This window comes from Monocercomonoides exilis (genome assembly GCF_001643675.1).
Source record: "Monocercomonoides exilis strain PA203 chromosome Unknown scaffold45-810774, whole genome shotgun sequence".
Classification (NCBI taxonomy): Eukaryota; Preaxostyla; order Oxymonadida; family Polymastigidae; genus Monocercomonoides; species Monocercomonoides exilis.
Genome location: NW_027150590.1, coordinates 698856 through 712291, shown reverse-complemented (window position 1 = coordinate 712291; position 13436 = coordinate 698856). Strand labels below are relative to the sequence as shown.

Below are 13436 nucleotides of genomic sequence, written 5' to 3'. Positions count from 1 at the left end.
TCCTCAATTATTCCGCTTCAATTTCCTAAATATCAAACAACCTCAGAAGAGAGAAGTTGATATTGAATAAAACAAAATCGCAAAAAATATAAATAAATGATAAGAAGTTTTTAAAAAGTTCGAATTAGAAAAACCTTGTTCTATAAATAAAAAATTGTAATTCTGATGAGAAAAGAAATTGCCATAAGCTATATTATATTTATACAACACATCTCAAATGTCTGGGAATGAAATGTGAATCATTTGTTTCAATAATAGATTCCTAATCAAATATGCTAATTTGCATCAATAATTTTCAAATAGCAATGCTGCACATTCTGAATATCTGCATTTGACAATTTCAATGACTTCTTGAAAAGTCTCAGTTTATTTTTCGCTAATCATTGAAGGAAAATCCGTTATTATCATTTTTTAATATGTGTTGAAAGTGCGAAACGTTTATGCAATCGATTTTTTTATCTGTTGACATGGAAGCATTTTTTCAATGCTCAAAATTTTTATTTGAAAATTTTGAATGACATAAATTCGCCAAACAAAATTAATAAACATTTTGAAAAAGAATTATAACAAAAATGTTAATAAATTTTTAATTTAAATAGATGTGCAATTCAAACCTTGTCAATATTCTCCATTCCATTGTTTGCATCAGTGTGAAAAACGATAAATAGTTTTATTTTTTGGATTTTACAGATTTGTCATTGACTCTTTCATAATAAAAGTTGAATAATCTTCCACAATAAGAGAATTAATGGTTGTGTTTCCTGAAAAATGAAATCAAAACTTTCTTTTGATATGAGTGGTTTATTTTGTTCTTTTGCTCATTCATTAAACTTTTTCGAATAGCTGACAGGAAGTGACTTCAGTGACGCGTCAAAATTCCGATTGCCGCTTGAACGTCAGTTTAAAATTCATAATGGAAAATTTGATTATCTCAATTTTCAAAAAAATTCAAATCGGAAAATATTTATTTTTATGAAACAATAAAACAATAATGTTGGTTTTGCTTTGTGACGTGGAAATTTTTGTCACGTCCGTCAAAAATCGATAATGTCACGTCAGAAGTCATCACGTCACCCAGGGCTTGTTTATTATTCCCCTTCTCTCCACCTTTTGTTTGTCTTGTGCATAAAAGTAGAAATAATTTATTGTTCAATTTCATGATTTCGATTACTTTTTCGAAGCTTTCTTTGATGATTCGCGTTGTTGATGGAGTTTTGTGAAAATCATTCACAAGTCCACTTTTTTTTAAAACAGAAAAATTGTGATTGATAAAGCAACTTGCAATATTGCATTCATTACACCCCACAAAAGATGTTCCACGCAGTCGTGCGTTGAACACAACCGAACCTGTTGAATTCGAAGCTTCCAAAGTGAGATAATTGATAAATCCAATGACAGCAACAAATGTGTTGCATTCGGATGAAAACCGAAAGCAATATATTTTCATTAGCAAGTCGAGTCAATTCGTTGAAAAACAGGTGTATTAGGCACACATCACGCATCAACACTGCTTGTGCATGCTTATCTGGAAAAATCATTCTTTTGATGTTGATATGGGACGAAATTTTTGACTTCAGGCATTTTCAATGAAAAATTATGCACTTTTCATTGACTTTTTTTTAGCAAAAAACACAATAAAAATGGGTTTATTTTTAAGCATTCGTGAAATGTCACAAACCCTTATGTTTTGATTTCAATGATGCATGTTTGCGGATACAAAAATCAAATTTATTTTGAAATCCGAGAAAACGAAACAAAGTTATAAGTGAAACAATTTTTTCTTGCTGTGTGCATAAAAAGCTTGAAAGTCCGTATTTTCCCCCATATGAGGAATGAAAACTTTCTCAATCCAGTTTTCAAACAACTTATTTGTGAAATGAGACGAATTTCCGATTTCCACACAACCATGAATTCATATTTGATAGCAAAGAGACTGAAGAGATCTAGTGTTGAATGGTTTTTGCACCAGAAAACAAGGAGGAACAAAAGTCCCATCAAGCGAAATGCAATGGAGCAATGAAATCCTTTTTTCTCCTCTGTCCACAGGTATGTGATTAATTTCACGATTATCATTTGTTCCAACAATAAGGTTCACATTTCTTGTGTCTTCATAGGCATGATAACCTGATTCATCAGTACAGAAGATCATTGAAGAATATTTTCCATTTACACATTGAGTTAAATGATTTATCCAGGTAAAAATACTTTGTTCAGAAAATTTCATTCTTTTTTCATCTCTCACTCTTGAAGAGACGATCATCAATTCCTCGGCATGCCTTTTCATGAATGAAAAATGTGAATTGTGAGAAGGCATTTCATGACAAACTTTCGCAACAACGACTCAAAGCGTTTATGATGTGATTTGCTTTCTTTTATCTTATGAATTTTTCAGTATTTCCATGACTCGTTCTTCTTTCTTTCGAATCATCAACGTGTTCTTTTTCTCAGGAACATTTTTCATTTTGAATCCGGTTCGAATCTGCAGATAACACTCGGTGTGCAATTGAGTTCCATTGCAATTCGAATGTTTGAAGGAATTTTCACTTTTCTCATTTCACATGCATCGAAAAAGGAACGAATTAATGAAACTTTTGTTTTTGAAGAGTTTCGAGACAAAAATGATGAAATGATTTGGAGGTCTCATTTTGGAATGAATTATGTTAAAACTGTTCCAAATGAAGATGTACTAAAAGTTGATAATACAAAAGGTATTTCCAGAAAAAAGATAGACAAACATGCAAAACCGAAACAACCATAATAATTAAAGAATTATTGTTGACAACATTTAACAACAAACATGAATGGTGAGTGACTGAATTTTGTGGAACATAATTCATAATGCAAAAATTTCTTACCATATTGAATTGTTCAAAAAAAAAAATGAGACACATGAAAAAAATTAAATAATATAAATTGACAAATACAATAAAATTTTGAAATAAAAGATTTTTTATTTGTGAAAAAATAGCATGAATAATATGATTCAAATACGCATGATTAATGCCCCATCGCAAGTGAAAAAAACCCTTGTATATGACATTTTCATTTGAATAAATCAACAAATTCCATATATGTGAAAGTTTGTTGAATTTCAACTCCGCCTTTGACTTCTTTTTGTCCAATATTTCGTATTTCAATTGAAAAAACTGAAACAAAACAACTGGGTCATATGATCAATAAAGACCAAATTATTTTGTTTCAGATTTTTCAATTGAAATACGAAATATTGGACAAAAAGAAGTCAAAGGCGGAGTTGAAATTCAACAAACTTTCACATATATGGAATTTGTTGATTTATTCAAATGAAAATGTCATATACAAGGGTTTTTTTCACTCGCCTTCTTCTATAATTTTTGTTGATCATAATATAAATAATGTTGCATTATCGTATAAAAAAATGAATATGTTTTGGTTTTCATAATTTATTAATTAGTTAAAAAATGAAAGAAATTCATTTTCAGTTAAATAATTGAAGTTAGTTTTATTTTTACAAACAAGCGTCAATATTTTCTCACTTAAGGACTATTTTCATAAATATTTTCAGTTAACAAGATTTATTAATTATCGATTGATTCATTTTATTGAAAGAAACACATTTTCATTCTTTTAATTTGACATAAGAGTGCTGATTTTCGAAAATTTAAATATTTTTCTCAAAAAATTTTTATTATTAATTTTGATCAAAAATTCATTTAAGTTCGAGTGATGTATGTTATTGGTTGTATGATTTCCAGAAAATTTTCGAAATCAACAAACGAAAAAGATTTGTGTTTTCGAATAAAATTTATCTCTAAATTGAAGTATTAGTTTTTGAAATTGAATTATTTTTTTTCGAATTAGAATTATTTTTGGTGTAAATAAATTTTCAACCAAGTTGTTATTAAAAATGATCCAATTCTTTCATTTGTGATCTTTTTAAAATGCCATGTCGATGTTAATTATAATTTTTGGAACAACTTTTCCATTGAAAATGGAAGTGATGTGGTTGTTCGAGCTTTTACAAAACCAACAATAACACATAGAAACAAGAGAAAAAAAAAGGAACATAATGAATACATTCATACATACAGACAGACAGATCAAATGAATGAAGAGAAATTTAAAAGAATGAGGAATTCATACAAACAAGAAGTTAAAAAACTCATACTCAAAACTATCAATGGCACACATCCACCACAACAGCATTTTTCACACAAACACCTCCATCAAACTCACAAAATCTTTCTCTGGCCTTTAGACAACAGACATCACAATCCTCAACATACAAACAAGCACGCAACCCCACGAAACACGCAACCAAAAACAGCTATCAAACATTGTTCGTTTGCTCAATCCTCTCTTTTCTCTCTCGTGCACCATTCGCTATCTCACTCACTTTCTCACTCCCTTTCTCACTCCTTTTCTTATTCCCCTTCTCACTCCCTTTCTCACTCCTTTTCTCATTCTCTCCAATCCCTTCTTTTCCACCTTCCTCCTCCACACTGCTCGTCTCCTTGTCGCATATCCCAATCGCATCTGATTCGGTCACCATCATCCCACTCGCCCCACATCCTCCAACAAACTCTCTCTTCAGTTCTCCCAGCCTCGGACGCTTGCTCCTCTCCCACGACAAGCACCGCGACACCACCTCCCCAAACACAGACACCCTCACTCCCTTCATCTCCGGCCTCTCCCCACGAACAATCTTCTGCCCCGCTCCCTCTGCTGAATAATCCCCAAACGGAATCTCCACTGTCAGAATCTCCCACAGCATCATCCCCATCGAAAACACAACCGACTCCTTCGTTGCTCCCATCTTCTTGTTCATCAGCAGCTCTGGTGCTTTCCATCTCAAAAACTCTTTTCTGGCGTTTTCATCATCCTCAAACGCGGATGATGGAGGTGGAGAATCGGTGAATCTTTCGCTCATCAATGAAATATTGGACGAAGAAGAAACAATTGTCAATGAAGAGATCGACGATGAATCCGAGTCATCATCTGACGAGCAGTCTGAGTGCATCACAATGCAGATCACCATGTGTTCGGAGAACAGCACAATATGCGGACTCAAATTGGAAAGAGATTGAAGAGGAACTTCCATTTCATCAAACGAGTGGAGTGCCAGATTCGCCACCACCAGCAGCACTTCTGCTGCTGTCTGCTCTCTTTCCTTCAATGTTCCTATTGCCATCTCTTTTGTCTTATTCCTTCCATGAAGCAGCATGAACAACGAATCTCTCAAGTCAACAATTAACTTTTCATGAGGAGATGAGCAAGCCATTGCATCTACCAGATTCGACATTGATGAAGTAGTTGGACACATATCCTCCATGCGGACAAAGGATGAGTCTGTGTCAGAAGAAGAAATTGAAGATTTTGAAGGAGAAGGAGATCTTTTTTTGATTTCTTGTTCTTCATCATCCTCATCTTCTTCCACTTTCTCTAAAGCCCAATTTGGTATTTTGTCAGAATCATGCCCCAGAATGTATTCAGTTGATCCACTTTCAGCTAGAAGATATTCCGAAGATTCAGAATGTTCCATTTTTTTCGGAGATATTCTCATTTTTTGTTTTGTTTTGTTGAATCTGTTTGAATCTCTTCTTGAACTTTTCCATTGTTCCTCAGGTGACATCTCCATCGTCACCATCTCAAACGCCTTCGGATCCTTTCTGATGTTGTCATTCACAATTTCTCTCAGATCTTTGTTCTCTTTCTTGCTTTTCTCCATCGAATGGTTACAACAATAGATACAATCAAAACAATCAAAAACAAAACTGCAAATACAACAACAATGATAATCCAATAAGGCACTGACTTGTTTCCTCCTTCAACAACCCTTTCATCTCCATTTGTCTTTGCTTCGCTTGTATTCTTCAGAATAAATGGCTGTGTTGATGAAGGAGATTCTTCATTCCCAAACAAAATATGCACACTCACCTCGATTTCATCTCCACAACCACTGATGAGATCTTTTGCAACACTTCCTTCAACTTCTCTTTCCGATAAAAATCCATTTGAATCAAAATCATAATGTTCAATTTGTTTCTCTTCTCCCTTCCTCTTCACAACTGAGAATGACAGATTGCATGGAACAAGAAGCATTCCTTTGAATATCAATTTCATTCTATCTGTCTCTTCTTTTGCTTCCACACTCTCCGGAACTGGAATGAAGAATGATGAATCCCTCTCAGAAACAATCCCTTCAAAACTGCACCCTTCATTCAACATCCAAAGTGATGTATTTCTCTCCAATCCATCTCCTCCTTTCAAACTCATCGCATCCAATATTCCTGAAACAGAACAGATGATATTCCTTCTCAATGATGGATATTTTTCAATCGATGGATTATTGTTCTCAAATAACCCCATCTCAATTATCACATTTCCCCCACTCATTGTTATTCCACCTTCTGGTGAATTCGAGATTGTTGTGTCTTTCATAATTAAAGAACTCTTTACAACATCAACAAGAGATCCTGACCATCTGCACATCTCTTCCCCTTCATTCAAATTCTTCTCGTTTCTTTCCTTTGAATTTCCATTAAAAATGCAACTGTCCATTTTCACATCTGTGCAATTCTCCAGTTTTATCAATTTTCCTTTTGCGGTTTTTGAACTGACTCCACCAATTGTGCAATTTGTCAACTGAATTGTCTTTTTCATTGACAGGCAAGATATCAATAATTCTTCATTTCCTTCAACTGAGATATTTTCTGTTTTGAAATCTTTAATTGTTAATTGTCCACATTCATTAATATCTATCAAAGAGGTTTCTATTGTTGAATTGTTAATCGTTAAAGAATCAATCACCGATGGAAGTAGCGATGAAAGATGCAATGCAGACTCATGAAGAATGAGATTTGATATTGTGCATCAATCAAGTTGTAATTCTCCTTTTTCCATGTTGATAATGTGAAATGGAATGTTTGCATATTCTATTCTTCCTTCTCCAGCCGATTGTTTTGAGTCAAATGAGCAATTTATTATCTCAAGAATCCCTCCCTCTGGTGATATCAGTGATTCGTGTGAAGAGACGAAATTCGAATCAAATACAAAATTCACTCTCACCAACGAGACTGTTTCTCTTGTTGTCACCAATGTCTCTCTTGTTTTTCCAATGTTTGATTTCACTTCAACTTTGCACATTTCCCTGCTCTTCGAACTCAAACTCATCTCCTCCAGATTTATCTCTCCATCAATCGTACTCTTTTCAACAACAATTATTTGACTTATCAGCTCTGAAGTCAGATGCACCAGCCCATGCTCAATTGAATCACATGGAAGTGTGTTTGTTCCACATTGTCTGTCATTCGACCCAACCGCACTGCTCACAACAATTGTATCGCTCTGATGGATAGTCACAAACTCAATCAGATCTGTATCGCTAGGATAATCACATTCATCTCTTCCATATATCGCATTAATTCGTGAATAATGATTCTCTCGAAGATCAAACTGAAATTGGCTTTCATTGATCTGAGATGTGATGTTGAAGCATTCAATGAAAATATCATTCCCCACTCTTGCTGTGTTTGAACTGAATTTCATCCCCACAAATGTGAAATTCAATTCTCCTCTTTCCTTTGTTGCCAGATACACCCCTCCTCCTTTTCCATTGGTGCAGCTGCATTGACTGACTTCGGACTTAATCATCTTCATCGATCCTGATGCACCCAATGTGAAGAATATCGCCCCTCCTTTTTCACTCATTTCTGCTTTGTCTTCTGTGATGTTGCTCGAATTCACAACCAAACAAATCTTATTCTCACTCTTTGACTCCAAAATGCTTGCTCCATTGTCACTTCTCTTCACTCCTGAAAATGATGAATTATCAATGTTAAGACTCATTTCTTCACCTCCTTCATTTATCTTTGTTGTTAATTCAGGTCCTTTGATCAGAAGAAGACATTCTCTGCTTTCATTCAACGATTCCACTCGAACATTCACAAAATGGCAAGTTAGTTCAGCATCGTGATTGACAAAAATACTGTTTCCAACATTGCACGATTCCATCGACAAATCGCTTATTTCCACACTGCCTCCAATCATATCCACAAATACACAATCAAATCCATTGTTCACTTCAGCCTCTGAATGGAATGAACATCCAGTAATCACCAACTCGCCAGCTCTGTTTGAAATAATTGTTTTGGCTGAGTTGTCAAATCCAGTTGACAGTTGAAGTTGGATATTCATTTATTCAAGATGAATATCATTTTCCATGAAATATTCCAGTTGACTTCCAATTGCCTTTTCAAAATTCAAAGTTGCTTTCACATTCTCTTCTCCCATCTTCACACTCTTTTTGATCTGATAATTGGACATGTTGAATGAATCTCGAATAACAATTGATCCTTCAATTTGAATTGTTTTCATTCCACTTTCCTTTTTCATGTTTTCCATCCCTTTCCACATTGTGAAGCATGGATCTTCTTCACTTCCACAACGTTCCACATCAAATCCACTCGATGAGATAAATATCTCAAATGAGCTGTACGGAATGAGGAACATGAACAAATCCTTTTTTTGATGAAAATCATCACTCCCCACAAACAAATTTTCATCAGTTATCATTGATGAATAATCGAAGGCAAATGTTTCATTTGTCACACTCTGGTTCAGATCAGATGCAGAAACGAACATATTTCTCCCATATTCTACCTCATTTCCATCAAATATCAAATTTCCTTTCAACTCAAACAACGTATCTGCATCTGTCAGAGAAAGAAATATCCCTCCTCCGCATCCGCTGCACTTGCACTGATTAAATGTTGTTGCCCCTCCGCCATGTGACGTTGAATCTCCAATAAGAACCTTGCTTGTTGAATCCTCCAACTCAACCTTTATCCCTCCTCCATTCCCATTCGCACACTCACATCCTTCTATTGTTGTGTTCCACACAACAAATGTCTCTCCTGCCTTCACGCTCTTTGCCATCACCACACCATCACCTGTTGTCCGATTCACATTTCGAATTGTCAAATTCCCCAGCAAACTTTCTTCTGATGATGATCCTGCTGATGATGGTTCTGCAAATAGTGGTTGACTCATTTTTATATTTTTGATCTCCACATCAATCATTTTCAGCTGCTTCAGTGCCACTTCAAACACACACTTCGTCATTCCACTCCCTCCTGATGTCGAAGAGTCGATCAAAACATCCTCCAGCGAAAGTGTCCCGCTCCCCAGTGACACCACAAACACACTCGGCGATAAGCTTCTCATCGAGTTGTGATCGATCCCAACATGCTCCGCCTCCAGTCGACCAGAAGATATGCTAAACAGCGTTGTTGAAGAGGTAGAAAGCGCACTCGTCCCAATCACACTCATTGTTTTCCCTCTCCCAACAACAGAAATCTTCTTTTCCCCAACATTGATCGTCTTCTCTTCGCTCACATGCCTCCCACCCAGCACTGTGATTGTCGAGCTCAGCTGCGCCATGCTCGACCCCACTGCATGCCCCACTGTCTTGCACGGTGCTGCCTCACTCATTCCACACAGATTGCTTGTGTCATCTCCACTCACCCCAACATACCGATCCTTCATCCCTTCCTTCAGCCAATCCTTCTTTTGTGTGTGCTGATACACCCAATTACTGTCAGCATAACACACTCTCTTATCATCACTATTCGTTGTATACGATTCATAGAACGGGTTATTCGATGAAAAAAGATTATTTCCATCATAAAAGAACACATCGTGGCCATATGGAGTGGAAGCGTTGCAACTGCAATCGTGGAAGAAAAAGAAATAACAATAAATGTTGTTGCTTGGAGGTGTTGATTGATATGGATAAAATCTCATCCCTCCGCCATATGACACTGCTGAACACGAAATAAATTGGAGGCTCCTCATTTTGAATGCAGCTGGAACACCATAACAATACATCCCTCCGCCATAAGAATTTGTAAGCGAGCACGAAGTGAAAAAACACTCAAACACACAAGCACTCTCCCCTTTGCCATTTTCTGTTCCAATACAGGAAGATCCAGAAACATTAAAAGTTTGAAGATAAAGTCCTCCTCCATAATTTTTCGATGTGCATTTCTGAAATTCGCACCCACTGATCCTGACACATGACGAAATTGATTCAGAATACATCCCTCCTCCATCATCTCTATTTGTGGTACATGCATTGAACGAGTTGTTTTCTATTTTGATTGAACTGATTTTATAGCACATAATACCTCCCCCAGCATAATATGCAGTGCAGTTGTTGAAAGAACAAAATTTCACTGAAAGTGTTCCTGAAGCCTTGTTATACATGTAAATTGCTCCACCATTTGAAGTTCCATCTGAATAAGAAGTTCCTGACCCAGTGGTTTTTGACCCATTCCACTCGCACCAAGTGAACGAATTTGCCCCATTGTCTGTTATCTGCTGTCTCGCTGGTTTCGTTGGATTCCCTTCACTCCCGCCGATTGCAACATTCTGAGTGCGATAGCATCTGATAAATGAGGTGTTCGAGGCAGCCAAGGATGATGAGGGGCTGTTCAGTGAAGGGACAATGCCCCCATCATAAACATCCCACACTGATGAAAATGTGCATCCACTCATTAGAAATGATGTTTGGCCCAACCCTTCATCCAGATGTGTTGTTTTCGGTGGATTTGTGGAGATGTTGAAGAATTCTAATTGGGAAAGACAAGCAAAGTGCGATGTGATGAATGGAGCAGAAGACACACAAAAAGAAGAGAAATGAGATGAACAAACAGAAATGTGGCATTTCTCTGGAATCTCTCCTTCCGCTGCTTTTGAAGAGAAAAGTGGAGGGAATATCTGTTCAGTCGAGGTTGAAGTTGAGGTTGAAGACGAAGTTGAAGATGATCTGAGGGAAATGTTGGTGAACAGTCCACAGCTCCCACAAAAATCAAAGGGGGGTGTCTCTCTCCAAACTCCAATCACACAGCCACTCACCTCAACAGAACTTCCATCCGATGCCCTGAGCACACTCTCCCCACCTTTTTCCCTCAATCCCAATGAATTCAGTTTCAGTGATGAATTGACCCCAACAACACTTCCCTCAACCCCACTCCCACCACACACACCCTCCTTTCCCCACATTTTCCACTCATCACAAAAACCCCATTTTTCAACTTTCCCAATTTCTCCACTTCCTTCACTCCATTGTTTTGTGTATTTCTTCATCATTCTCTCCTCTTTCGAGGCTTCTCCTACTCCACCTTCTTTTCCTTCAATATGTGTGTCAAATAAATGGCCATCTCCAATTTTGTTGTTTTGAGCCTTCTCTCTCCATGTGCCTTCAAGATAACCCAATTCTCCTTCTTTCGCTGATTCCTCAACAAATCCTGCTCCATCACTTGTAGCACCCTTGCACACGCACCCCACACTTATTATCCACACACAATATAATATTTCTGACAACTTCAATGTCATGCCTGTTCAACTGCTTTCTTTTCTTTTTTCTTTCACAGACTAATATGGGCACTTCAACAAAAAATATCATTCAACTTTTGTTGAATATCATATTGTTATATGAAAATGAATATTCTCCTTTGTTATTTTTCAACATTTATTGATGATCCAATGAATAATAGAGAATGATTCGTCCATTTTTGTTGATGTTCTGATATTTCAGCCGTCACTCTCCGTTCAGCGATATCTGCCTCTGGGATGGAACAACACATGATTTGGAGCATATAATTTTGTTGGCTGTATTATCATGAGAAAAGGCAATTGGGAAAGAAATGAATGATGTGAATATTGATGAAAACAGATGAATGGAAGAGGTTTGAGTGCTGAAAATTTTGCGATTCTGCATCACATATAAATGTATGTCTTTTGGTGGATTATTTGTGATATTTTTATTTGAAGAGATTTTTGATGTTTTGAAAGAAATGATTGTTTTTGCGTCGATTGGCTGAAACGGACACTTTTGGCAAAAGGGATGGGATGCATGGAACAAGGTTATTTGAGCATTTGGATTGGGTTTTTGATGTGTTTTTCTCACAGATAGAGATGGAATTTCAGTTCAAGGGAAAAAGGACAAAAAATGGAATGAGTGAAAATGGACATAAATATTGAAGCAAAGTAGATGCAGGAAGGGATGCAATTTTCAATTGGTATGAGACAAACTCTGTTTTATTCGAATATTTTCATTAAAAAATGAATTTGTTATTTAATTTTTTCAAATGATAGGATTTTGGAAGTTATTTGAGAAATGTCTGATGGATTTCTATTTGCTGGAAGATTTCTTTTGGAGAAAGGAAGAAGGGAAGATGAGAAAGAATAATCAGGTTGAAGGTTATTCACAAATTGAAAAGGGATTGAAAAGGAAAAGAACAAACAACATCGATGATTATGGAGATAAATAGAAAGATGCAACTGAAACTATTCTTTCGAACTTTTCTGGATCATCGTTCATCAGCATTGTTTTGAAAAAGGAAATGGATTAGCATTCAATCATAAACATATTTTCAGAAGCAACAAGGATATGATTGAAAGGAAAAGGATTTCTTCTTCTTCTTCTTCTAGAACACCTCAAACATCATCATCCTCCTCCTTGCACAACCTCCTTCATCATCATCGACAGTATCAGAAAAGCTCCAAAGGGAATGATAATCTTGAGAGCAATCGAGAATTCAATCCATTCCTTTTGTGATTGAGCTGCAATGTTCAGCCCATGCATTTTGCAAGTCTTCTGTTTTGCTCCTCTCTTCGGATGCAGTATGGGACAATCATCATCCCCTTCTCTCTCCTTCTTTCCCTCTGTTTGTGTGTGCTCCTGGTGGCAGGCACAAATGCCACCACTGTCTTTCGAGCTCGTCATTCCGAGCGGAGTCAAATGATGTGGCTCAACAGTCAGATGAGCAGGAGAGAGAGAAAGAGAAAGAGAGAAAGAGAAAGAGAGTAAGAGAAAGAAAGATAGAAAAAGAGAAAAAGAGAAAGAGAGAAGTGAGTGTCTGTTTCTATTCTTTTTCTTGTGGTGCAACGGAGAGAACAAGATCAGGATGGTTGCTTGTAAGAAGCTGTTATCTCGTTTTTGTGACTGCTATTGGGAAAGAGGCTGAGCAGTCGAGTTCTGCGCCTTCGAACAAGATGCCTTCATCATCTTCAAGGAAGACTGTAAAACTCACACATTGATAGCGAATGTGGACGATCTGATTTTCTGATATTTTTTGTTGTCTTATCTGTAGCGCGTGTGTATGCACTGATGAAATTGAATGTGAAGAAAAGAGGAGAAAGACTGGAAGAAGTGGGAAAGTTGAGGAAAAAATAAGTGCTATCAAAGTTTTCAATCCAAACAAAGCACATCATTTTGCATAAAAGCTTCAAGCAGTCCCTTCTAAGTATAGTTTTTTTGTTTTGCTTCATTTTTGATGAATTTCTTAAAGTTGATCTGAAAAGATTTTTGTTAACACTTTGATGCTCCATTCAATCTAATTATCTTTTTTCTTTTTCTTTTTCTTTTCTTTTCTTTTCTTTTCTTTTTTTTT

At 36.4% G+C, this 13436-nt stretch overlaps 4 protein-coding genes across 4 annotated transcripts; all 4 read right to left on the bottom strand.

Annotated features, from left to right (window-relative positions):
- Positions 1-3895: 3895 nt before the first annotated feature.
- MONOS_12720 (uncharacterized protein) lies at positions 3896-5521 on the bottom strand (the record flags this gene model as incomplete). Its single annotated transcript, XM_067865364.1, has 1 exon — positions 3896-5521. The coding sequence occupies one exon, from the start codon at positions 5519-5521 to the stop codon at positions 4310-4312; it is 1212 nt and encodes a 403-aa protein (XP_067721833.1). The 3' UTR covers positions 3896-4309.
- A 152-nt stretch (positions 5522-5673) lies between these two features.
- On the bottom strand, positions 5674-6642 carry MONOS_12719 (uncharacterized protein; the record flags this gene model as incomplete). Its single annotated transcript, XM_067865362.1, has 1 exon — positions 5674-6642. One exon carries the CDS (start codon positions 6640-6642, stop codon positions 5674-5676), a length of 969 nt encoding a protein of 322 aa, XP_067721832.1.
- Positions 6643-6852: 210 nt separating this feature from the next.
- Positions 6853-8028, bottom strand: MONOS_12718 (uncharacterized protein; the record flags this gene model as incomplete). The annotated part of the gene is made up of 1 exon (XM_067865361.1): positions 6853-8028. One exon carries the CDS (start codon positions 8026-8028, stop codon positions 6853-6855), a length of 1176 nt encoding a protein of 391 aa, XP_067721831.1.
- A 147-nt stretch (positions 8029-8175) lies between these two features.
- On the bottom strand, positions 8176-11376 carry MONOS_12717 (uncharacterized protein; the record flags this gene model as incomplete). Its single annotated transcript, XM_067865360.1, has 1 exon — positions 8176-11376. The coding sequence occupies one exon, from the start codon at positions 11374-11376 to the stop codon at positions 8176-8178; it is 3201 nt and encodes a 1066-aa protein (XP_067721830.1).
- Between the last annotated feature and the right edge of the window lie 2060 nt (positions 11377-13436).